At 44.1% G+C, this 25,180-nt stretch overlaps 1 protein-coding gene across 2 annotated transcripts in view; it reads right to left on the bottom strand.

Moving 5' to 3' along the window:
• Nucleotides 1-23,193, bottom strand: part of si:dkey-97m3.1 (fatty acyl-CoA reductase 1) — a 39,976-nt gene extending 16,783 nt beyond the window's left edge. For both annotated transcript variants that reach the window (XM_041030014.1, XM_041030015.1), the window contains exons 1-2: nt 22,995-23,193; nt 7,154-7,441 (exon numbers count right to left, since the gene is read on the bottom strand). In XM_041030014.1, coding sequence (XP_040885948.1) covers nt 7,154-7,441; nt 22,995-23,003 — 297 coding nt within the window. In that variant the 5' untranslated portion in view covers nt 23,004-23,193. The remainder of the gene's footprint in view (nt 1-7,153; nt 7,442-22,994) is intronic.
• Between the last annotated feature and the right edge of the window lie 1,987 nt (nt 23,194-25,180).

The following is a 25,180-nucleotide window of genomic DNA, read 5'->3' as shown; positions in this document are numbered from 1 at the left end:
CCCTTTAACTGGTCTCCACTCTTTTCAAAGTCCCCTTCACGTGGACCTTTCCCCTGGACCAAAGTGATGACAGTGAGAGAAAGAGCAAAAAAAAAAAAAACAGAAGAGGCACAAAAGTTCTGAGAAACTGGCGAGGAAAGCAACAGGAAAGTGTTTTCTTGTTTTCGCACGGTCTAAAATATTTATGGTGCCAAATGTCATCTCTGCCCACTCTGTTGGAGGAGGTCCTCATATATGTCAGGGTCACAAAAGGACACAGCTAATGATCGCCTCGCTCTTCACACTTTCACAGGTGTAGCGTAACTTCTCTGACAGGCTGGTGGCCTCAGCTGAAGGCTCTCGGCTCATGAGGTCTCTCTCAAGCTTAAAGAGAAAAGCAGCTTCTGTCTGCACCTCCTCGCGTTGGCTGAGTAAGCAGGACGACCACCAATCGCAGGCGAACAGGCCGGAAAATTTACTGTAGCCAGGGAAGGTTTGCCAAAGTGTGTCAGACAGAAGCAATTAACTGCTGCACCCTCAGCGCTGACCTCCATTTCCTGACATGCAACGTCTAAATTAGTCAAATAATAGGATGTGAGTGGGATTACTGACAAAAGAGGGGGGAAAATGAGTTTTTCCGAAAGACATTACAATGACCAAAACTCCCCCAGCACTGTCGACGATGGGCGTTTAACACAAAACCGCACACAGGGTGGAGGAGGTGGTTAAACCATTAGGCCAGGTTCTCTTTACTGTCTGTCAAAAAGACAGGGCCCCATGCTTTGGATACAGTGCTAAGCCTCAGGAGAAGTCAGAAGTGAAGCTGTGAAGAAGGACAGACGTGTCTAACCCCCGGGGGTCTCGGAATATTAAGGAGAAAAAGGGTTCAGCTCCACTTCTCTTTACCTTGCCTTCAATCCGTCCCTGTCCTCGTCTCCCCCAAAGCCTCCCAGTGGCATGAAAACAGATCTAAGCAGCCTCTGTCACTACGTATTTCAGCACTGCTCCTGAGGAAAAAATCCCTCACGGCTGGAGCTAGAAATGACCTGTTGAGCTGTTTTAAAAACATTGATTTAATACTAATTAGCTTTAAAATGCCCAGGTGAATGCCAAGAAAACCTTAGGGGAATGAGGTAAATTTAAATCACAAAACTTTGTTTGCACATGGGATGAAGTGTTCTGCTTTATCTTGAGGCAAACTCTCGTCTGCAAATAGCGTAACATTTCACGAGCCGTCCACTTAAAAGAGACCATGTGGGCTTTATCTTTATTCAGCTCTTTCAACTCTAAATCACACAGCTTCTTAAGAGCTTAGGGGAGTGATCAAGGATTGAGGAGGAAAGCTCATCAAAGCAAACTAATGGAAAAACGGAGGGTTTTCTCGTGTCTGGCTCTGGGCTATCACCGTACACAACTCAACTGAAAGGATCGATATGAGCAGAATAATAAGGTTTACGGCGACAGCAGATGCAGTGTTTCTGGGGGCTTGTGTGGATTCGGTGTGTCAGTGGCATCGCATGCCAGTCATTCAGACAGTGGCATCATGCTGAGCCAAGGACAATTTTATAACCCTCCAAGAGCAAATGGACAGAAATAAGACTGAGTTTACGGTGTGTGCTGAAGGCCTTTGTGCTCTCATTAAATACAACAAGGAATCAGCTGAGACAGAAAGGTAGAATCAGCAATGTGCTTCTTTGAGGATAATGCTAAGAGGCCTGCCTGATGCCATGTTGTTCTGGGAAGTTACCAGGTCGATATTTTTGCTTTCAAATCAAATCTTTACAGCGTTAAGTCTCACAGCAGCCAGGTCCGAGTGAAGTCCTCCTTTCTGAGACCAAAGTCTGACTCAGGCCTTTGTGCCTGAGTCGATAGCTTCTCAACCCCCAAATGTCGGGGGTGGAAGACGATTGGCAGGCCCTTAACTGTTAGCAGTTCCTCTGATAAATGTAAATCAGGCCCTTCTGAACAGAGCTGAGCAGCGGCGAGGATAACATAAGACCCCAAGGTGCAGTGCAGCCACACAGAAATGTGGTACTGTACCAAGCAAATCTTGCCGTCCACCCACCAGCTACTGTGTGAACCCTTTGTTGTTCAGACAAGAAAAAAAAAATGTCTCAGAGGCAGCACAATGGAAACAGGCTGATTTTCTGTATCAGCTTGTTTTCAGAGTTTATCTGAAGACAGAGCTGCGGCAGGTTGTAATCTTGATGAACACGATCCTCTCTGATATGGAGAGCAGCTTCTCATCTGTCCTGCCACCTGATCCGGACGCTTCCACCAAACTTCAGCCACTTTTTCAGGATTTCAAATCATGTCGACCTGATCAATGACATCCACATACACACAAACACTATCAACTAAAGGCCAAGTAGTAATGCAAAGACAGGGAAATCTAGAACCACATTTTATACTTCGCTAAGACTTCCTATGCTCTCCAGTGTTGACCATCCTTTAAAGTTAAACCAATTCCAAAATGCCAAAAGAAAAAAGGGCCCTTTAAAGTTGCCCTGCCCTTTACGTTTGGTCAAGCTTTATTGAAATTTCCATTTGGTGTTCCCCAAGGCTCCGTTGCTGGCCCGGTACTGTTGCCCTCCTACAAAAATTATCTCCGTTTTTACTGATATGAAGAGTCAAATATATAATGAAGCAGGTTACATTTCATGGTAATGGCATACTTTTTGTGGTTAAAACCCTTATATTGCATCTCAGAGAGCCTTCTCCACATGCTGTGGAGAGTCTGGGCTGGACTAAAACACCCCCAAGAAGAACTGAGTGCTCACACAGCCTGTCTGCGCTGCCTTAATGACTCCACCGGCGACGTTTTAATGTGCTAATTTGTTTCATAAACTGAAGTTAATTTGCAGCCTAATTATACGCAAAAGCATTGGTTCCCGCTTGCCCCTCTCTCTGGGGAGGAGTTGCAGGGCTACCGGTTGCCTCTCAGTCTGCTTGCCTCGGCTGTATCACATGACAACCAACCACAGATGAGCAGCAAAGGATTTACAGTGTGCCAGGCTGGCGGCCACAACCTCTCCCCTTAGAGTCGCTGCCTCAGAGCGGTACTCGACGCAGCAAATGCCCCAAGTCACCCTGCTCGCTCTCATCCCCTAAAAGCTGCTGTTTTACCACAGCTTGATGCGCCTTAGACATGCTGCCCCATCTGTTCTTGCTTCAGGATTGAGAGGTAGATGCTTCAGGTGCATCTGCACTGACAGCTGGCATTAACAATTCAGGCAGCAATTTCATCAACTCCACAAGTGGAAACACAGAGCTGCCTGTTAGGGCCAGTAGGAATCAATAAATCTTGAAAGTTCACCTGGCTCTGGATGCAAACAAGAGGAAATCAATACAACGATGTAGTTATGTTGGATCAGAGTGCGATAATGGGCAAAGGACTGGAAACCACAGAGCAGGGGGCTGCAGCTCGCTGCACCGAGCGAGCGTCAGATTGTGGAACAAACATCCTCCGCGAACCCATAAATCTATGTGGTCTATAACACTGTGAGAGGAGGGGGGGCTGTTTTCAGCTCAGGATTTACCTCTGAACTGCTTGTTTAGCTGCGAGAACCGCAGAAAGAGTCAGAGACAGAGTGAATTAGGAGGTGGGTGAGGGCAACTGTGCTCGTACATACATAAGCCTCCATGTACAGTGTGTTACTGTGCATTCATGTGTATCTAAAATGCACCACTATCAATAATTCAGCAGCTGAATTAGCTTCCTAGAAACATGCATGATCTCTCGCAGGGAGGGGACATTGCTCAACTTGAAGATGAATATCTGCATTTCAATCAAGATGCAGACGCCATTCGTTTCTGGAAGAGAGACAATTTAAGGTTAATCGGTAGTGTTGTTACACTGGAAGCATAAAGTTCCCAGGTTTTCGATCATTTAATGAGGGAGATAATGGGCCCTCATTGAAACACGCCCTCATATTTTAATTCCATGAACATAGAACATCTGGGTGTGGCTTATTTTGTTTAGCATCGGAAGCAACACCACCGTGACGTGGCTTCAGCTGAGCTCTGGTATTTAAGGTATGAAGCTCTTTGTAGATCTGATCCAGGATCTTGATGACGTGGGTCAGTCTATGGTTAAAACACAGCAATCACCAGCCATCTCTCTGTTCCAAGAGTTTAAGCAGACCATGAATCAGCTGAAGGAGTGTTGACACTGTGCGGACAGACGGAAGAGGAAGGACAGACACCAAGAACCACACCAAGAACTACTACACTACTAGAATTACCAGTTTAATTTATTATCCATGTTTTGCCTTTTTGTGACGTGTGTGCAAATAAATAATTATAAATAATAATAAAGAAAGGCATTGTGTAAAAATTGTCCATAGCTACATTTAACACTACCATGCACACACAAGCTGCAGTCTCATGTCTTTCGAAATGGGGATTAATGAAACCAAAGGGATCAGAAACACTGCAGTGAAAAGTGGAGCCGACTCTTATTTGCCAGAGCAACGACACAACATCTGCTCAATAAAAGACTTGTTCAGCATCTCGCCTGCTCTGCTCCACTCCGGCCCATTAGACGACATGTTTGAGCAAATATGGTGAGCAAACACTTGGCCAAATTCACGGACTGGCAACCAGCAGCAGTGCGTTAGAAATACAAAGTAAGAGACGCAGGCTTTGTTTAACCGGGGAATGTTGTGAGGAGACGGCACACGGTGGAAAGTATCTGCTGAGAGTTTTTGATTCACACCCAATGGCCTTTTTGGTTTGGTTTAATACTTTCAAATGTTGGTTTTTACTTTATTTGAGAGAGAACGGTTCATTCTTCATTCAAGAGCCTTCAGATGTTGCTAATTATCGTGTACAAATACTCAAAATTCAGCATCATTTTGAGTCATCTGCATTCCAGCTGCCCCACTGATCCCTGTAAGAACAGATAAACAGCCATTCTACAGTAAAACAGTATAAACCTCCCCCTGTCCAGGATCCTGCCTTGTAGGTAAAATTCCACAAGCTCCCGCTTCCCACCCAAAGCATTCCACCTCCCACCTATCTCCGGCCGACATCTGAGCCCATCCCTCACTCCTACAGAGCCGGTCCTGCAGTACGAGGATGCTGCACAGGCTGAGAGATGAGAGGACTGATGAGAAGACTGTTACTGGGATCAACGGCCCACTGGTGGGTGGGAAAAGCATGCCCCAGAGCAGGAGATAAGCCCTTTGCACCCAGAGGCCTACTTGTATCAAGTGCCTGACATGCCATGCAGTGCCTGGCACCGCAGCCAGGGCTGCAGGCGTCTAAACATTTCCACTGAAGCAAAGTAGCCTCCGCACAGACAGACAGACACAGCTTAAATGTCAAAGTCAGTGCAGTGGAGATGCACACAGACAATGAGATTCCTATCGGTTTGTCCTTTTCCTGCTCGGGGCAGATCCCCTGATTGCATCCTTTGAAAAACACCATGGGATAGATCTCTTGGCTGTTACCTAGCAACAGGTGGTAAGAGAGATACTGGCCTGGCTTGAAGGATGAGAGGAGAGGCTACTCGAGAGACAAAACCACCGCTCTCCTTCATGAATTATCCCCATTCTGAATAGAATAATACTGACCCGAGGACTCGCATGAATACCAATGGGCACTTGAGGCTTGGTCGTGGAAATTTAATGACATCACTTGTGAATGGGGCCCGAGCATGAGTGAGTCTGTACTTGGCAGAGCATCAAGCAGTGTCCTGATAGCGGACACTATTAGAGTGATGCCAAATCCAATGGAAAATTGTTGCGGGGGGGAAATACTGCAAACACTGGCAGAAGATAAATTCTATGTCAATATCAGTGAATATGAAGTGGGTTAAATACTTGAATAGAAGTTAACTGATGCGCAACATGAGTTCTGAAATTTTCAGGCTCATTGATTTTTTTATTATTACGTTTTTTTTAATCTATGTGGCACTGTAGTGTGACACAGGGCTGCACAGAATACCTCTCGGCCTGATCTGGGTCCTGATTCTCAAACATTAAAACATGGCTCAACTAATCCAGGTTACCATGTTGTTGGTTTATATATATATATATAATTTATATAAATCTATAACTAAATAATCCTTTCTCTGTCGCCCACTCTCCCTATTTCTGCAGTGCAGCAGTTACAGGGTGTTGTTAACTGACACTTCTACACTTACGGTTGTATCAGAGTGAACTAATTACACAGTGAGAGTTATCCTGTGGATTCTGGATGGCCGATGCATCGCGCTCACCTTGGCAGACTGAGGGAGAAATAAAAGAAAAGGCAAAACAAACCAAAACAAAAAAACCTCTGTAAGGCTAAATTAAGAGACGAATTCTCAAACTGCTGCTCCACTGCTATCACAGCAGTGAGCGGAATAATGAATACAGCACCAAAGTTCAATGAGAGCAGTAAAAATAGATGCTATTAGAGGGAGACGGATAAAAAGAGAGGGAAATACAGAGAGAGTGTGATTTTCTTAGGTGTACTGACAGTTTGAGGCCAACAACAGCCAAACAGAGCAGAGGCACGAGCACGCAGCAGCTGTTTCTGAGCACATCAGTACGCCAATCCTTCGGTCCTCATTCAGTCCAACGTAGTTTGGAGGTTTTTGTTGAGTCATGCTTTGCTGCTCGGCCTGATACAGCTGACACCACATATTTGGTACGCCCCCTCCCGCTCTTTACCTCCCTCTGTTTCTGTCTCCTCCGTCTCCTTCCTTCCCACCTTTCTCTGATCTCTCTCTGGATCCCCGTCCTTTCCTCACCTCCTCTCTGTCCTAAATAAAACCTTCCTGTTTTCATTATCCATCCTCCTCTTTCTCACCTTCTCCTCCTGCTCAGACTCAGTTCGACTCTTTGCGCGTCTCTGTTTTGAAGCTCAAAAGATGAACTGCCGGACTCTTCTGGGGTCATTAAGTTCGTGTCACCATAGCAACGGCAGCTGCTGCTGTAATTCGCAAGCAAATTTCTATCGCTCTGTAAACATACTTACAGCCACAACGCCTGGGGGATCCCTGGTTCCAAATGGTGATTTGACTGAACAGCCCACTAGTCAAAACATCCAACATGCTGCTGTAATGGTTTAACACAATCTCATCTGATCCGATCAGGATCGGTTCCGTTGCTGACTTCAGGATGCACCACAGTAGGTGGTACATATGAAATCAAACAGTAGGCTCAAGGGCACTTTCAGCTCTTACCTTGCACTTCATCATGTCGCTGACTCTCTGCTGCATGGACTGCCCGGCTTTGGGTCTGACCAGGATGTAGAGGGCTTTGACCTCAGGGCATGACCTCAGCAGCTTCTCCACCAGCACTTTTCCCATGAAGCCGGTGGCTCCTGTGATTAGGACGCACTTGCCAGCATAGTATTCCGCTATGGACGCCATGCTGCTGCCCGCTGTTCCACTGCAGATGTCCGTCAGTCTGGTCGTTCCGTCTGTCGCCTGCTCTCCCAACCGGTCGAGGTCCTGGGCTTCAGACAGCTCCTGCGGAGGGCGGGGGAGGATATAAATATGAAGAGTGGCAGCCACAAACTTTGAATACTGTATCAGGAAAAATTTAAGTAATACAGCGATGCAGCGACAAGCCAAATCTGAACTGTGATGGCGAGGTTACAAGAAAAGGAGAAATGTGAAACCCCACACAAATACACACACATTCTTCAGCTAAAATGTGATTCAGCTGTGTTTATCTCTCTGTTCTGACCTTCAACGTGCCAGAGGAAACATGCAACTAGTATGCAAATGATATGAATATTCATACAGGGATACAGAGAGAGGGCAATGTTCAGGGGCAGTCTCACATCAGTGTGTGTGTGAGTGTGTGTGTCTAAAACTGTATGTGTATGTCTGGTGATGTGTACACAAGCGATAGCTGAGGACATGAGGCTGAGGCTGCATACTCCTAGGGGTGGGGTGGGACACCACGACCTCATGGCTTACTAAAAACAAAAAACTACACTACGTGGAAAAAATTAAATCTTCTGTTTGCTACCAAAGTTAAACCAAGGGCACTTTAACTTTATTTTGGAGACCGTGCATGATATCACCAGCCATCACTGCGTATGTTTTAGTCTGTGTAATCTCTCCACAAGGTCTCAGTTGTGTGCAAGGCAGTGGGTGGATGGTGTGTGTGTGTGTGTGTGTGGGGGGGGGGGGGGGGGTCGGTTTCTGAGCTCGAGGCTTGTCGTGTTGACTCAGGGTGATCCTTGCCTGATGAGATTTACATGGCGACAGATCTAAACCAACATTAGCTGGAAGCCACAACATTTGCACAACAACCTGTGCCCATTGAAACACAGGCGAGGTGAAGAATGGCTCACGCACAATGGCTCAGAACACCTGCCTCGGCCCACAAAGACACACATTTACCAAAGATAAAGTGACCCAGACTTGCCCTTCACGTCATTCCTTCAGTGATTTTTGACGTGTTTGTGGATGCCCAGCCACCCTCATTTTGTGGCAACTTAATTCGATCAATCGTTGCTCTAATGGCAGTGGTGTAATGGACTGTGTCGGCTTATTTGGGCCAAATTGGTGCAATAAATCAGGTGCTGTGTCTGCTGCTTCAGCAGTGGCAGGCGGCCAGGGCCTACATGGTCCTGATTACGGCAAAGACGTCGGACAGAGGCTGATGTGGCTACCGACTGTCGGAGGGCTCAGCCACCGGTTATAAGCTTAGGTTCTGACCCTGACGCCAGCGTTCGTGAACTTGTTCGCCGACTGCCTGGAAGCAGCAGCAGACGCAACAGTTGGCTCCCTGATGAAGACTGCACGGCTTGATTGGTCTAAATCTGGGGCATCTGTGGTCAATCATCTAAATTACATAACACATGGTTTCCACTTACCCCTTGTGGTACCTAGCCACGCAGGCACTTCTGAGATATCGGTGTGTGTGTGCGAGAGCCAGCACAACAGAGGCGACTGGAAAATCATTTGTGGCAAAGCAATGAAAAGTCCCGTTTCTTTCTGAGAAATGCAGATTAATTTTTCAATGTCTCCGCTCCTCACAGACCTCACTACTGTGTGCAGAATATTAAAAATATGCACCCTGACGACTAAGGCTGCACACATTGATTAATCTGATTAACTGAATACAGTTAGTTGAGAAAACAATTGTTTGGTCTATTAAACATCAGGAAATAGTAATAGTTATGGTTTCCTTTTCAGCGTTGCTGTTGTGTTTGATTCATTTAAGACCAATTAAATCTAAGGCATTTCGCAGTATTTACTGTGGCTGCCTTCAGTGGAAAGGTAGTTTGGGTCCCACAGAGACAACAATACCACAGCAGGTTTTTATAAGCACTTGAGGAAATGAGCAAAAAGCATGGGATGTTTATCACAGCTGGACTCTGGAGGCAGAAACAGCCAGCAACACAGCTCATCTTTAACCATTCAGCTTTACACATGAAAGCTATGACATTATTGTGGGTTTTATTGCACATTTAGTTTTATTTGACCACCACAGACGACCGTCAAACATTTACTATTTTAGACTTTGTCCTTTTTCTCTTTACCAATAACTGACAGCAAGCAATCTAAGCCGCCATCATGTGATTTCAGCTATCGTTCCTCTGTGACTCAGTGAGGCTGGCTGCTAAGCATTGTGTTGGATGTGTGGGCTAAAAGCTCACTATCACGCTCTCAATGTTGCTGCCCAACTTCTAAAAATCGTGCACTTGGCAACAATAGCACAATATTTAGCCAGAACCGATGCTTGATCAGCACTTTTAGTGATTCAGTGAAGCTGCAATTTGTACACGTTTTTTTTTTTTTTTTTTTTTTTTTTTCATCCTCTCTCCTGGGCTGCTGATTCCCAGCATGTCTGCCCAAAGACAGAAGACAGTAACCAAATCCTCCTGAGCCAAACGTGCCCCAGATAACAAACAATCTTGTACTTAACTTGCTTTCTTTCCACTCTGTCGTCTGTGCACGCAATATTGAATTACGCTAACCTTACGCACACAGAAAAAGAGGGGTGTGTGTGTGTGTTTGATTTATTCTTCCACTTGTTCACAGTGGAAAAGAGATATCACAGAAACTACAGCCTGGGTTTCGGGCAAAGAGTCCATTTTACAGTTACACCAGTTCTGACAGTTTATTTTAATCCTTTATTTCCTGGATCTATGATTTACAGACGAGGTAATATCTGCAGATTTACTACTCTGCATGCGCAGGCCACAAAATAAAACAAAAAAAAGAGGTCAAAGTCAAGGTCCTCTGCTGAGGCCCCTGACATTCCAGCTCTGTTCTCCTCACAAAGATTCCCTGTGGACACAAGGACAAGGGCAGAGGGGCTGAAAGTCACTACAGATTAGTGCCTGACAATGGAAATGTTCCTGCAGCTGGAAAAGTGTTGGAACGGACGCACACACCCCGGATTCACAACACTCAAACACACAAAACACACACAAACACACACTACTGCATTCTTCAAAGGTTGGACAACTCCACTTCTTGCCTCTCCCTGTGATTGTCACTGAGGCTGATGGAGTCCAGCCTCCGTCTCCTGCAGGCCAACATGGAAACAGGAGCGACACTGATTATATTAGAGTCCACTTTCTGTTTACCAAAGAAATCTTTCTGTGATTATTGGGGCTGGACACTGTGTGAAATGTCCTGATCCTTCGGTCTGACCACACCTGAAATTTGGTACAGATACATAACTACAACTATAAGCACTATATAAAGAATCAGGGCTGCAAGTGATGATTCACATCACTGTTGATTACTGTCACTGTTAATCAGTATGTCAGGAAACAGTCCATCACAGGATCTGTCAGAAAAGCAGCCAAAAAATCTAAAAGATTTTCAGTTTAGCAACAGCAATGATTCACATCAGAGAGACCAAACCACTTTCTATATAGACAGGGCTCAAAAGGAAAAAAAAAAAAAAAGTACTGCTGAGTTAGATCCCAGCCGAAACATTTCAGACAGCAGGAAGAGGCAATGCACAGCCTCAGGTTTGGAGTAAACACCATTCAGGGCAACATCAGACTCAAAGTACAGTATCCTGACATTCATCAACACACTAAACAGTTACACTTCCTGAGGCTGCCATCGTGTTTTATTTCTGTTTATTCTTTCCATGTCAGAAATTACTTAAGCTACAAAAGTTTCTAGACACCATCTCAGGAGATTTGGGTCAGCATTAACCTTGTTGTCGTCTCTGGCGAATAAGGCCGCCTCGTGTTTTAGGGTCTGTGCTATGACTTGAGAGGAACAATAAAAGCAGAGGGCAGCAAGGACAAGCACTAAAACCTTAAGGGGACCAGCTTCTCAGGTTATGATGCCATCTTGACGAAGTGACGCATCATGTCCAAAGTCACTCAGGGTCATTTCAAAAATAAAGCCAGGAGACGCTCGGGGCTTGAAGAGTGCAGCTCGGCTGCAGAGGTTTACCGTTGTCCGCAGATAATATTGCTGCACTCTGGCCTTATTTCATGTCTCCTTTTCTTCTGACTGAGGCTTTTTCTGTGTTTTTCTTCAAAGCCTCTCTCCCCAGGAGGTCCACACTGTTTGTCGGAGGCGGGTTGTTTTAAGCCGCAGCGCTGCAGTCCTTCTGCTGCCTCCGGCCTTTCCTCACACAACCCCTCCATTAGTGGGTCAGCTGAGTGCTGCTGGAGACACAGGCAAAAATCAAGCTCTACAGCTGCACGCTGGCTAAAGCCATTATAAATGGACAAAAGCCGACAGAGGCAGGGGGGGCAGGGAGGGGGAGTGTGGGAAAAATAGAGTAAAATGCTGCAAAATGCAGCCAATAATTAAAGCAGCATTAGTCAACTTGAATGCCAGTGCCAAGCGACACAAAAGGAAAAGTCAGTCCCTTTCACTAAGTAGCACGGTGCCAGCAGTGTAAATAAAAACCCAGAAAAGCTGAGTTAAGTGTACTACCACTGCGGGCAGTCGTTTTTACATCGCTGTGCCAACATGGATACCTCTGAAAAGGCGAGGCCTCGCTGGTAAACTCGAGCCATGAGACAGAGGGGAGTCAGGGGCCAAACAAGTCTCATTCCGTCCAGGATCCACGACTCAGAAAGGAAACCACAACTAACACAGGTGCCAACGTGTCCTGCGTCTTCCAGGTACAGACATTAACCACCCACATTGTAATCCACAAAGAGGGCGTGTGATAATCCACAGTTTCTTACCTAAATGATGATCTTTCTAGTTCTGCTTGTGTCATGGTCGCCATGCTGTTTAAAGCATTTTCTGGTTCTTGTCTCTGACAATATCAAGTAGAGAGGAAATGAGTGAGTCTGTTTCTCTTTACCCAGAGGGAGTGTAAGAGGGCAGGGTAACGGCCTGATGATAAAGATTAGATTAATCAAACCTAATAGTTCCTGGCAAAAAGAAAGTGGCTCTTATAATTAGCACTTGAGATGGTGATAAAAGTTTGACCCAAACTGACCATTCACCGAGCCGAGAGGCATTGTTCTTATATCACAGTTTGTGTTATAAGTAAAAATGACAGACTGTTCAAGGAGAAGTGTGTCCTTGGCCTTTGGTTAGAAATATCAGAGCAGATAAACACACCACTCTCTCTCACTACAGGCCCATTCACACAGTTTCAACATGTGGGGAAATCTAAAGTTTGACAGGCCTGCCGCAGCTAGTCGTGGTTGCTAAGCTGTTTAGCAAACAGTCAACTGAGGTGTAGTCCAATGCTGAAGTCTTCCCCTCGAACAGAAAGCAGTCACACTCTTTCCATGATGACGAATCACTTAAACATCTTTTCCAGCATCCTCCAGCTCCACTCCCCCGCTCCAGTGAACGGGGTGGTGACTTCGCCCCTTCCACAAGCCCACGTAATTTCACAGCACTTCTAAGGGCCCTCGTCCAAGATTGCATTAGCACGGAAAAACCAGCAGGTCTCCTCCTCTGTTTCGTTTTTTTTTCCTGAGGCAGCTAAAGGCTAATCTAATTAGAATTAATTATGTTGGCCGTGGGCTTCAAGGATTTAAGCACTGTCTCTTTAATCTTAAAAAAAAAAAAAGAAAAAACAAGAGGCAGTTTCAAGTCTGCACATGAAGGTCACTGCTCACTATCAGATACTTGGCCATGGGAGATTAAGTGTGTATTCGCATACATGTGCATCAATGCATTGTCTACATTATGTCTGACGGCGGGGGGGTTCTGTAATTACAGCAGCCGTCTCTGACTGACAGAGCCTCTCTGCGGTGCTGCGGTGTCAGTTTACACCTGGCTCAGACCCAGACTGGCAACCGTACTCCGAGCGCTGTCGCCACGGCCAAGGGGGTCGTGAACCTGCACCGTGTGGTCATCGCGGTATGAATCCCACCCACAAACCTCCTCACTGTCCCCGCCTTATTGGCAGTAAGCAGGGGTGAAGTAGAAGCCTATAATTTCTTCTTTGCCGAGTGTGATTTCACACACTTTTACCTAAAGAAATACAATGAGATTCCCAGGAACTAACTGTTCTACCACCTTTCCAAAAAAACAACGCCTCCTTGAATGCTGTCAAGTCTTCAGCACTGAAAAGAAAAAACAAACAAACTGTGAAGCTCTGTATTAAAACACTCACCAACTGAGCCGTGTGTGAGAGTTATGCAAAACTGCACTTATCTGTAATAAAGTGATAAATTGGGCCTAAAATAGAGTCCACATCATCTAAACGGCTTCCTTGAAGGCTCTAAGTTGATATGCAGTTATGGACACTGAAATTTTACTGTCATATGTAAATCATCTGAATGTCCCTTTACATGGAAAACCAGTCCTGTGGAAAGGCCTACGGGGCTCTAAAGATCCATGTTAGCTGAAATCACTCTAACACCAAGAAGGTCAGTGTCACAACATCAGCTGTCACATACAATGAACAATTGATTGGAATTCAGTGGCAACACGAGGACAAGTCTCGTCAGAGGGACAACTCAAACTGAAAAGCATAGCATCACGAGCCGAGGACAGAAAAACTGTCTTCATGTTTAAAATAGAAATGCTAATGATCTGACATATCATGATCTGATGTTTTTTTTTCCCACAATGCAGTGTGTTTCCTGTTCCTGTAAATTACCATTATGCAGCAGCACACTTGTTAGGTGTAGGTGATTTGCTGAATATTCTAAGGAGTTTGTCAGGGGTAGTGAATGATGGAGTTGCTCTGAGACACAGCCTGGGATTTGTTTGGTTTTCACTCCATGCGCTCGGGCGTGCGGGGACATACTCCTCTCAGCGGACATAAAATACCCACACAAACCCCAGCAGCAGAAAGCCCAGCGGTTTGCGGTCTTTTATGATCCATTTGAGGCAGCCATTATCACAATGGCTGAGAAAAGGCCCTCTCTTGTCCGCAGCCTGACAAGCTCACATTATGCAGACATGCAGTGATGATGGAAACAGGCCTTAATTGGTGAGGTAGTTTCAACCCCTTATCACAGAAGCAGACCGGGGCAAAGGACACAGCTGCCCCGTCACTTATCCTGCAGCCTCATTTTCCTAACGCGGACAGAGGCATGGATCGGGATATCACTGAGGCTCAACAGGTGACTCCCCGAAGCCACCTTCACTGCTCCTCATAACATGTTTGCTATCCACTCTGAGACTGAGATACTGGATCCGATTCATCTGTACAAATGGAAAGAACTTAGAGAAAATAGGAATTATATTGAAAAAAAGGTTCCATTTAAGCCAAAAATAAATATTCATCAAGTATTAATTTATTATTGGAAACTTTGTTCTTCATGTTTGTTGAGTCATTCGCTTACTTGAGGACAAACTCCACATTTTTCTGCACGTTGAGCTGACCTGCTGCGCACTGACGAAAACACTGGCAATCAGTTGGAATTAATTAATTTGAAGGACACCAACTGAGGACTGTCTCCACTTCCCTTCAATCAGCACAAAATTACATTTCTAGAAAATAACAAACCCCTAAAATAAAGCGTCATCCTTTTTATAGACATGACTGCGTACATTTGCTTTTTCGTGTGTATTCATTGCCGTTTGTCCCGTTTAATGACAGCACGACCACTCACACTACAGACGCCGTGCCGCCTGCCTGACTGAGCTTTGTTAACTGAAACTTATGATGCAAGTTAATTTATGTCAGTCCGAGATTCATGATGCACAGAGGTAATCTGACAGATTAGGTTTAATGTTCAATCCTGATGTTATTAAGTGTAAGAGAGGAACAGTTAATTGTGTTCAACATCAATTGGAATATTTTACATTACAGAGCTGCATGTTTCCACTGACCCGAGCTGGTCTGAGTCCAAATTATATTTAGTCTAATTAGGTATGTTCTTGTTGTATTCATGGGTCTTTTTTTTGGATCAGGTCCCAAGTTTAGACCCATTAAGAGCTCGATTTTATATGCATTTAATACAGATTTGCTGTGTCATGGCATATCTGAAAAATACTGTTATTAATATTGTAACATTAACAGCCATATCACCCGACACAGGGGCTGAATGATTGCTTAATAACTGAGGACTCATTGCTCTAAATCCAAGATGTGCACATGCTTTAATTACATTTATAACACGCATTAGTGTAAAACTGAAACCTCCGTGGAATGATTTAGCTATACACCATCCAATGACTCATCTATGCGTTTGCACAACAACACACAGTTTGCCTGCATGGAAACCAATATCTGTGACCAAGTCATTTAATCAGGTATCCGGCGCAAAGATAGATTACAGCGAACACACAACACTAAGAGTGATGCCGTACTTTACACACATATACGCAATAGCTTCACCTCGTGTTGCTGCCAACCAGGTTTATAATTAATGACAGAGGAGCTTTGGCATCAGTTGGTGAGCTGTTCCGAGTATCCCATCCATCCATCCACCCATTCATCCATCCATCCATCAGTACGCAGATTAAAGCAGAGGTAGAAAACCATAACACAACCAAACACCATGACGCTCATGTTTTTTTTTTTTTTTTTTTAAACATGAGGGGCATGAACATCCACAGATTATTTCAGATTTATGCCACTAGTGGACAGATTAGGGTACAGTAATGCAACAGGATTTAACACTATACCATCATAATCTTTTCAGCTTTGCTGAATGCGACACAAGGGAACACCCTTCCGAAATCCCACAAACTGCACTGCTCATTCCAGCCGAGCTGCGATAGCATCTGAAGAAGATGACAAACAAACTTCTCTCTAGACGACATGAGAGACCTTTAAAAACATTGTCAACACGACTGAGAAGCTGTTGCCAGTTCCTGTGAACGAAGACAAACACACTGGGGCCAGAAGGACAGGGTTGCTGTTGATGTGGGAGCGTGTGTTTGTGTTGTGCGTGTTTCACGGAAAAGAGGGAGCAATCGGCTTTGGCTGTCTGCTGGATACAAGACAAGGAGGAGAGATTAAAAGAAAGGCTGCCCTCTTCCTGGGACTGCAGTGAGGATGTGGTCTTGGAGGGGCCACTTAGAGCCATTCGTTCATGCCAGAGTGACTGACGTGGTCTAAAAACGGAGGTAAAAATTGTAAATGTGGCGCAGTCCAGGTCTTCATTTGGTAAATGTGGTGTCTCTTCGGGATTTAAGACGATTTAAACTTCGTTTGAGAGGTAAAATCATCAGTGGCAATTTAGGAACACAAAAATTTATATTCTCCAACATCTCTATCAAACTACAGCTGCAAGTAATAATTACTCTTATTATTAATAAACAAAATATCAGGCCACAGGGTCAGCAACAACTTGCTGAAGGGGTTCATTAATTACCCGATAAACAGGGCTCTGATCTGGCTGCATTCTTACTTTAACAAACAGCTTTGTGGTTCACTTCAAAGCGGCGCTGGGAGTGGCTGCCTTTATCCCCTCTGCAGCCAGCCAGTTCTGTGCTGCACGGTGTTGTCTGTGATACAATCACAATAAATTTGTACTCTCTCATTTCTGTTCAACCAATCAGCGGGCAAGGGGGAGAGGAAATACCCTGTAAGGTATTTATGCTCAGGACTCAGGGAAAGAAAAGACTGAAGTATAAGAAGAAGCTATGCATAGACCTGGCTGCCGGCCACACTGTCCATGCATAGGAGGGCTGGGCGTTCATCCAAAAACGTCCCAGACACGGACAGCCAGGTTGGGCCACCCTGCCACAGACATCACTAATGGGGTCCCAGACAAACATTACTCCAAATTAGCCCCCGAGGCTTATTCCTGTTGCTCCCTTAAAAAGAAACTGTGACTTAGGAGACAAAGTATGTGAAGAGAGTTAGTTTGAAAGAAAAGAGAAACACGATCTCCTCTGGCTATGAGTGACCTGTCAGGTGAGTCAATCAGCCTGTCAGGAGTTCAGCTCCTCCAAATGATTTTGCTGAGGTGAACGAGGAAGGCCTCGTGTGACACACTGCTTAAATAAACAGCTGGAGCAATTCCTACTTAAGAATTATTTACAATACATCACATTAAAAGGAAAGTAAAGATCTGATATCACAGGGTCTTTAACGTCTAAAACTTCTTCCAGAAAGGTGCTTCGAAATGTAATCAGGTCAGCTACTGAATAAGGTAAACCCGCATATAAAGATATACCACCACTCTGGGGTAGTCTCAACAGGTGGGTCACTTACAGTCAGAGCTCATGTTTTAAAGTTTGTTTGGACAGACACGAACACAAATGACAGTCCCGAGGCCACAGTATGGATTTACCTTCCTGCTGATTTGCATGAATTCTTGGAAATGTGTAATCGTGGAAACCCTGCACACCGGGCAATCTCCTGTTTCTACAGAAGCAACAACGCCCTCCACAGCGAAGTAATGTGTCAACAAAGTGCTGCTGTAACAACCGCCTGCCCACACATCGCTACTGAACAATGTGACTTGTTAGGACATGAGTCTGGAACATTCACTCAAAATAAGAACTTTTACTTTCTTTAAAAAAAAAAAAAAAAAAAAAAAAAGGGTTAGGGTTGTTTTGGTTCTATTTTTGTATCACTTCTTTTCTTCTATAGAAGTTAGCAAGCAAACCTGCTACTCCCCGCCCATCCCATCTCGTAGTACTACTTTGTGATAGTGAGTCACTGCAGCATCCTGTCTGCCCTAAGTTCAGCATGAGAGAAGATGAAGTTGAGCTGCTCAGAGGGCGTGTTCCAACCTCCTTTCTTCTAAACACAACGATGGCTGAAACTCTCGGTTAAGGAAACGTTGACTGTGTAATGAATAAAAAAAAAAAAAAACGTATATATGGTAGCTTTAACCCAACCAATCAGCATACAAGGTCAAACAGGCCAATGTATAAGACAGTAGTCTTATAGTGTTAAATTCTCTCAAACTGCAACTGTTTGTCACTTACTGCTTCTTTAACCAACACCGGGGGCATCGCTGCCAGAAATGACCTAATCCTTCCCATTACCCTCCAGTGACACGCTGTTAACAGAGCACCCATGTCGATGTGGGGTTCAATGTCATTTAACCCATCGCGACATGCCCCTCTGGTTATTAACAGGCCGGGACAGCCACTGGAACTACAGATGGAGAGGATGTTGCAAGGTGACCAGTGCTAATTTACAACATCTGCTTGAGCTTTCACTTAATAAAAGAAGCCAAAGCTCATAAATGTTAAATGTTGTCTCAACAGCAGCCTCATAAGAACTTTCCCCAGAGATAATACAGTGGAAAACTACCACACAATAAATATTAGTACATAAAAAAAAAATAAGTCTGTGATAAGCGTTCGCAAATTGATTTTTATTTTAATGGATCACAAGTCTAAAAAGCCTGCAGTAACCCACCACGATGAAAAAAATGTACGTTATATTTGCATCTCAAGCATGTTTTTAGGAGTCTCCGGGAGGAGAAAAAGAATCTAAAACTGTACAGCATGCATTTAAAAATCAACAAAACATAATGATTTTTCGTTAAAGAGCTAAAAGCTGCAAACACTCTTGTTTGGTTCCTCAAATCATCGATCAATTCAGCCAAATTAAAACAGAATGCCCTTCTTTAAGAGCACTATCCTCTAGGTGAATGTGGGATCTATACACTCCCTCCCTCTTGGGGCCTCGGCCCCTTTCTCCTGCTCATTTATTCTCACCATCCACCGCATTCGCACCAAATGCTGATCCAAACCTATCTGGGTCCTCCCCTCCCATGAGGAACAGCCAACCACAGGTGCAGAGACACTGCTCCTTCATTAAGCCCGGCCTGGCTCTGTAGACATGGCACAGCCGACAGCTCCACTGTGTGCTACTTTTAGCCAAATTGCAGATACTTATCATTTAGGCTGAGGAGATATTTACCTGTAACACAAACTGAACCATCCTGTGGTGAGAAAACAGCACTAAAATCACAGAAGAGCACCAAGAGTAACTTTCCACAAATTCCAATCACAGCAAAGACGAAGCATCTATTGTCATATTGTTTGTGAAGCTGTCTAACCATGTTATTGTTGGCAAAGTGAATGTGGATGTAATGAAGTTAAACAGCTTTGGCCAGTGTCTTAAAAACAAATTAAATGTCTCAGATACCACAGCCTTAAGCTGCTGATCTTTTCTGAAGTAGCACCTACGAGGCACTTCCTTCCTTAGATGCACACAGTAAACCAGAAGGCTTCTCTGGGTGATTTATGGTCCTACAGCTAAAGAATTCTGCAGAGGAAGCAAATCAGTCGGAGGATTTTACACGGTGCTTCTCAAAACGTCCAGACAGACGCATGTACGATTTACTGCATGTTACATCATAGTCCACTAGACAGAATGATAAAATCTAAGGCTAATGTTTGTGAGAAACACTACTGTAGGTAGCACTCTCTCTCTCTCTCTCTCTCTGTCTCCCTCCTCCACATGCTCACACTGACTGACAACGCCAACAACATACAGAGATCTACATCCTTGCTGTGGCTGTTTACCGCCACTGCGATCCCCTCACCCCGAGACCTCATCTTTATATCACAGCCTTCTCAAACTGCGGACACAGAGATGCAAGGAACAAACAGCTCCCACGCTGCTCTCCCATCATGCCTCTGCACTTACTGTACCGCACTACTACTACTGCTCCGTGGTATGGAAATGCATGGAGGAGGAGGAGGAGGAGGAGGAGGAGGAAGACCGAAAAGAAACACACCTACTTAGTATTTAAAGATTTATGGAGAGCTGCAACAGGAGACAGAGGAAGGAAAGGAAGCACTTGTGAAAAGAAGAGGTTAAAAAAAAAGATGGCTGTAGAGAAAAAAGGATAATGAAAGAGAGAAGAGTCACTTGCAGAACAATTGACGTAAGAGACAGGATGAGAGGCTGCACACACGTTTAAAAAAAAAAAAAAAAAGACAGCTTATGGACGCGGAAGACAAAAGAGGGACTTTCTAATTCTGCCTTGCTCAATTCTTTGTTACGAAATCCAACTTTATTGACTTTTAACGTCTTAGAAAGCACATCTGCAAGACATCTGATCATAATTAATGCAGCTTTATATGAGCACACATTCACAAACATGTGTACACTTACCTAACACTTATCTGAGAACAAAATATAGGTCATCCTGAGATGATAATTAGAGCTCTCTTTGTGATCTCAATTCAGAAATCAGCTCCAGACACTTTCCTCATTTCGACTCTTATGCTGCCATAGAGACAAGCAGTATTATTAAATTAAGCCTTTTCAAAATAAAAGAGACAGAACATAAGATATATTCCCACATTCTTATGGTGGGTGACTGTGCCAGGGGCAGCATGCATCCAAAACTTTCAGCAGGAACACAGTTCAATGACTCAGCGTGTTCAGTTTGACTTTATTATGAAGACAGTCAATCTATTACACAGAAAATATTGATCTGTGTAGGGAATAAATTGGCTTATTGTGTGTGAATGATGCATGTTTGCGTCAATAAAATGGGGAAATATACAGTGGCATTAACCTGTTTTGTAGAGAACTATGTTTGTTTGTTGAAGATAAGTACTTTAAAATACAGCTGCAAACAGTCAATCAGTTGATCAACAGAATACTAATAAGCAACTATTCTGATTACTGATTTCATGCAAAAAAAAAAAAAAAAGAGCCAAATTTTCTCTAGTGCATATCTGAATATGCAGCTTTGCTTCAGCTTATGTTACAGTAAACTGAATATATTTGAGTTTTGAACTTCATTGGGAGAAAAAAGCAACTTTGAAATTGTCACTTTGGGCTAAAAATTGTGATTTCTTAAGTCTCTCATGATATTGGGACAGAAAAGACAGAAAGAAGACTTTTTCCCCTCAAATTAATTGGAAAAAACAACAACAAAACACTAAGAAAAACAGTCCATCAAATTAGGTTTTAAGTGTCACATGCTCTCTCAGAGTAAACGTGTGCACCAGTGTGGAAGGCCAAAGCTGATCTCCATCAACAACAAAACAACAAAAACAAAAACATAAATAAATAAATGAGTTGAATAAATTAAAATAAAATGGCCTGATCTGAACACAAGACGCTGTCAAGTTGCAGATTCACGATCTCCAGGAGAGTCAGCTGGGCTTTCCGTTATCTCCGTCAGACCAAGCGAGCAAAACCACATCAGCCAGGAGATGATTCAAACGATTCGCGTCCACATGGCAAACCTCAGACACACACACACAGACACACAAACGACAGGGTGATCGTCTATGGTTTCCCGCTTTGCTACAGCGGCTCCCGTTTCCTCTCGAGTTCAGTTCTTTATCGCTGCGACAGTCAGAGAACAGCGTAACGAAATGAACGTTTTTACAAATCTGTGCAAACATTTTTCCGTCCGATAGCGTCAGTGCAGGAATTCTTAAACACGCCACTTCCGGTAAAACTTTTCACAATAAAACAAACAAAAAGTGAAGCAAGGAAAAAAAAGGTGCCGAAAAATTAGAGCTGCGGTTAGTAGTAATTAGTTTTATAGTCGATTTAGTATTGTAACGCCTACAGAATAGCATAAGTTACCCGAGGCCACGTTGAGCAACCATTAATCCAAAAACCCAAACACAATAACGTAAAACAGAAAAGCAGCAGATCCTCACATCTGAGACAGTGGAAGCAAAGACTGCATCACCGTTTTGACTGAATTTGAACTTTAACAATCATTAAAACTGTTTTTTTTTTTTTTTTCATTTTCTGTCGACTGATTGATTAATTGACCAATGTGAACACCTGAACAGGAAACACAACCAGCAACATTAAGTATGCTGGTATTTATTTTTGTAAACTAATATCTGATTGTAGGTCATAGCCTTTAGAGCTTCTAATGTTTGTGAATTATGGCAAAAATGGTCGAGTAATGAAATTTCTGCTACTTTCAAACCACTTCATGGTTAGGCCTGCACTAATTGGCCCAGGTGTGCTGAGGACAATCAGCCTGCAGGAAAATTTAAAGGGTTTAAATGTAACATAGTTCACATGAGGATAAATTTTGTGTAAAAATCCCTCATAAAACGTGCATCAAGTTAGATTTTATAACAGTTTTAATATTCTGAAAGGTGTATTTGCCTCAAACATTTGAAGTTACTGGCCATGGGATGATTTAACACACATACAATCCGTAACAATCTGTGGCTTCATAAATATTATTATACTCATTTGACACTATTCCACTGAAGGCAACCAGATTGGTGGCAAATTTGTACCTCTATTTTATTTTTAAATTTAATATCTTTAAGCTTTTCTTTTGTAGGCCGCGGTCAGTATTTCCCGTCTTGTAGCGGCTAACGGCTGCTAACTTGCCGCAGCTGCTCCACGCTGAATGCGGCTCGAACCGTCCCGCTGTCCGCCGCCCTGCCATCGGAAGCGTCTACAGCTCCGTGCTAACCGCGTCCTCCCTTCACATACAACTCCACTCCACGCTGAGGCTAAAACAAAAGGAACGATTAGGGGGAAAAAAAAGCCAAACCACTGAGAATTTAACAAACGGGGGTGTGCTCGTAGACCTTTTCAGCGTCTTCATCATCCCCGGCGTGTTGATGCTCACTCCCGCGGCTCCGACCACACAGCCGACAAAACCAATGAAAGATGCTCCAACAGCGTCGTGCGTCGACAGACCACTGTTCCCCCAAATCCATACTCTAACCCAAAATCCTGCACAAAACACCCGCAGTTCTCGAGTGAAAGAACAAATGAAATGCTTCTTACCGTAGACATTGGTTGGTGCGGGCGGCTCCTTCCTCTTGCGACTGTCAAAGAGGCTGTGCGGTGCGGCAGCTGCGGACTCTCTGCCTCCTCCCACCGGCCGCCCCTGGGCTCTGGCTGATGGAATACTTCCACAGTCTAAAAAGCCCTGTTCGGCTCCACCGACCGCTTGTCTGTCCGCAGACTACAGCAGCTAGACTGACTGCTACACAAATATGAGACACTGAATGGGCAGGGCGTGTCACCCCGCCCGTAGGCCCTCCCCTAGTCCCGGCGGTACACGCCGATCTTGTATGCGCAAATGGAGCGCCACGCCAAAGCTCATTCAAAAATCTGAGAAGTTAACGTGGTTTGCTAAAAATGCTTGTCGTCCTTGTGTAAAGACACCGTGTAATCATGTATCAGGATTCGGGATACTGATGATAGGTTATAGACGAAAAAAAACGATTAAAGACAAGATCAAACGAACTTGATGAACATCTTGATGAATATTTGTGCTGACTCAGTGATGGGATAAACGTTGGTAAAACAGCACTTGTCTGTTAACATAAAATGATCCACTAATTTCCCTTTAACTAAAACCCACTGTTCATTCTGCAGCTGAAAGCTCATGTCAGGACAGGTCCTAACAACTGACATCCACAAAACACACACACACAAGACTCATTTGCTTCTCTGGTTTCAAAACACCCATGTATAATTAAAGTTATCAAGTAAAAGGCATCAAGCACCACCATATTGGTTATTACACCAAGCCTGTTGCCTGGAGGACACTTACAACTCCAGTTGGTGCCATCACTTCACATCTTACAGTTTTGATTAAGACTCATAATCTAACATAGTTTCATAGTGCTTAGCTGAGGGGCACATGCTTTGCTTTTTGCTACAGCTGTGCAGTAACTGTAATGTAATCTCTTTGAAAGTATGAGCACATGATGGGATGACAGAACAGTGCACATCGCGGAACAGGTTTAGCAGACAGTAACGGAGAATGTAGGGTATGTCTGAGTGTGTGCATTCGTTCATGTGTGTGTGAGCACTGAAACACACACACACACAATTTGAAGGCAACGTATCTTTAAAGAAGTGTGTCAGAAAGCACAAAGAGCAGACCGCAAACTGGGCTTTGACCCAAAAACCTCAAAGTGGCCCTCACATGCTGACAGGATCTGCTGTTGCTGAGTGTGTTGTAACAGGACAATCTCTTTTTTTTATTTTTTTAATGAAAGGGGCAGACATGCACAGGACAACACTCAACCTCTTCTGCAGGTAATCCTTGTTGTGCAATGCATTATTTGTTGTCCTTCAAATGTATGTGTACCTCAGAGGCATTTACCACCATTTCACCATGATGCAGGTTGTCATGTTTTGCTGATTGCAGAAATGTTTAACACAAAGCATTCATGGCTCATGCACTGTGAGTATTATTTCATTTCACGGTGCTGTAACATGGATTTTGAAACTGTGCATGCTCAGGACTTTCAAGAGCCTGCGTTGCTCCCAAATGAGTTGATTATTTTTCCTGCAAACTCGCAGACAATCTGGCTAACGAATGACAAGGGACCAGACCTTTCCTGCACAGCTTCTCGGGCTCCCCACATGAAACTGTGCAAACGAGTCGACGGTGAGATAAGAAGGAATCTGTTTTTATGCAGCAAAACACTTCCTGGCTCACCTCAGATAAGGGCATCACTTAAGTTGCTCCAGGCTAAGGTGAGACAATCCAGGACCTAGATACTGAAACCCTTGATCAGTGGAGATGCTGTTAAAGATTTTTCTGTGCAATTCTTCTTGGGGGGATGAACTCATTGTACTTTGTGTTATCTCTGCACTGCAGTTATTTCACTGGCAATATGTTTAGTGTTGACGAGATGCTACAGGATGAAGCTATTCAGCGAGGGAGAACACCAGAGATGTCGGCGGAGGAGGCAAAGCAGTCCATCAAACACTGCTGTGAAAATCTGAGTCATGCCTACTGTCAATTACATTAGTGTGCGTGTGTGTGTGTGATATGAGCCATACTGGTAAACAGTCATTTGTGCAGCTTGGATGAACAGTTTAAACTCATAAAACTACTGCATAACACCCTGTGCATCATCTGAATGCAGTGCTACTGTGAGTCTGCAGAATATTACTGAGGATCTGAGTCTATGAAATGTAAGTGATTGCTGTTGAATGTCATTTAATAA

Source organism: Toxotes jaculatrix, chromosome 22 (genome assembly GCF_017976425.1).
Source record: "Toxotes jaculatrix isolate fToxJac2 chromosome 22, fToxJac2.pri, whole genome shotgun sequence".
NCBI classification, from domain to species: domain Eukaryota; kingdom Metazoa; phylum Chordata; class Actinopteri; family Toxotidae; genus Toxotes; species Toxotes jaculatrix.
The sequence above is the reverse complement of the archived record's forward strand: the minus strand, read 5'-3'. Positions and strand labels throughout refer to the sequence as shown.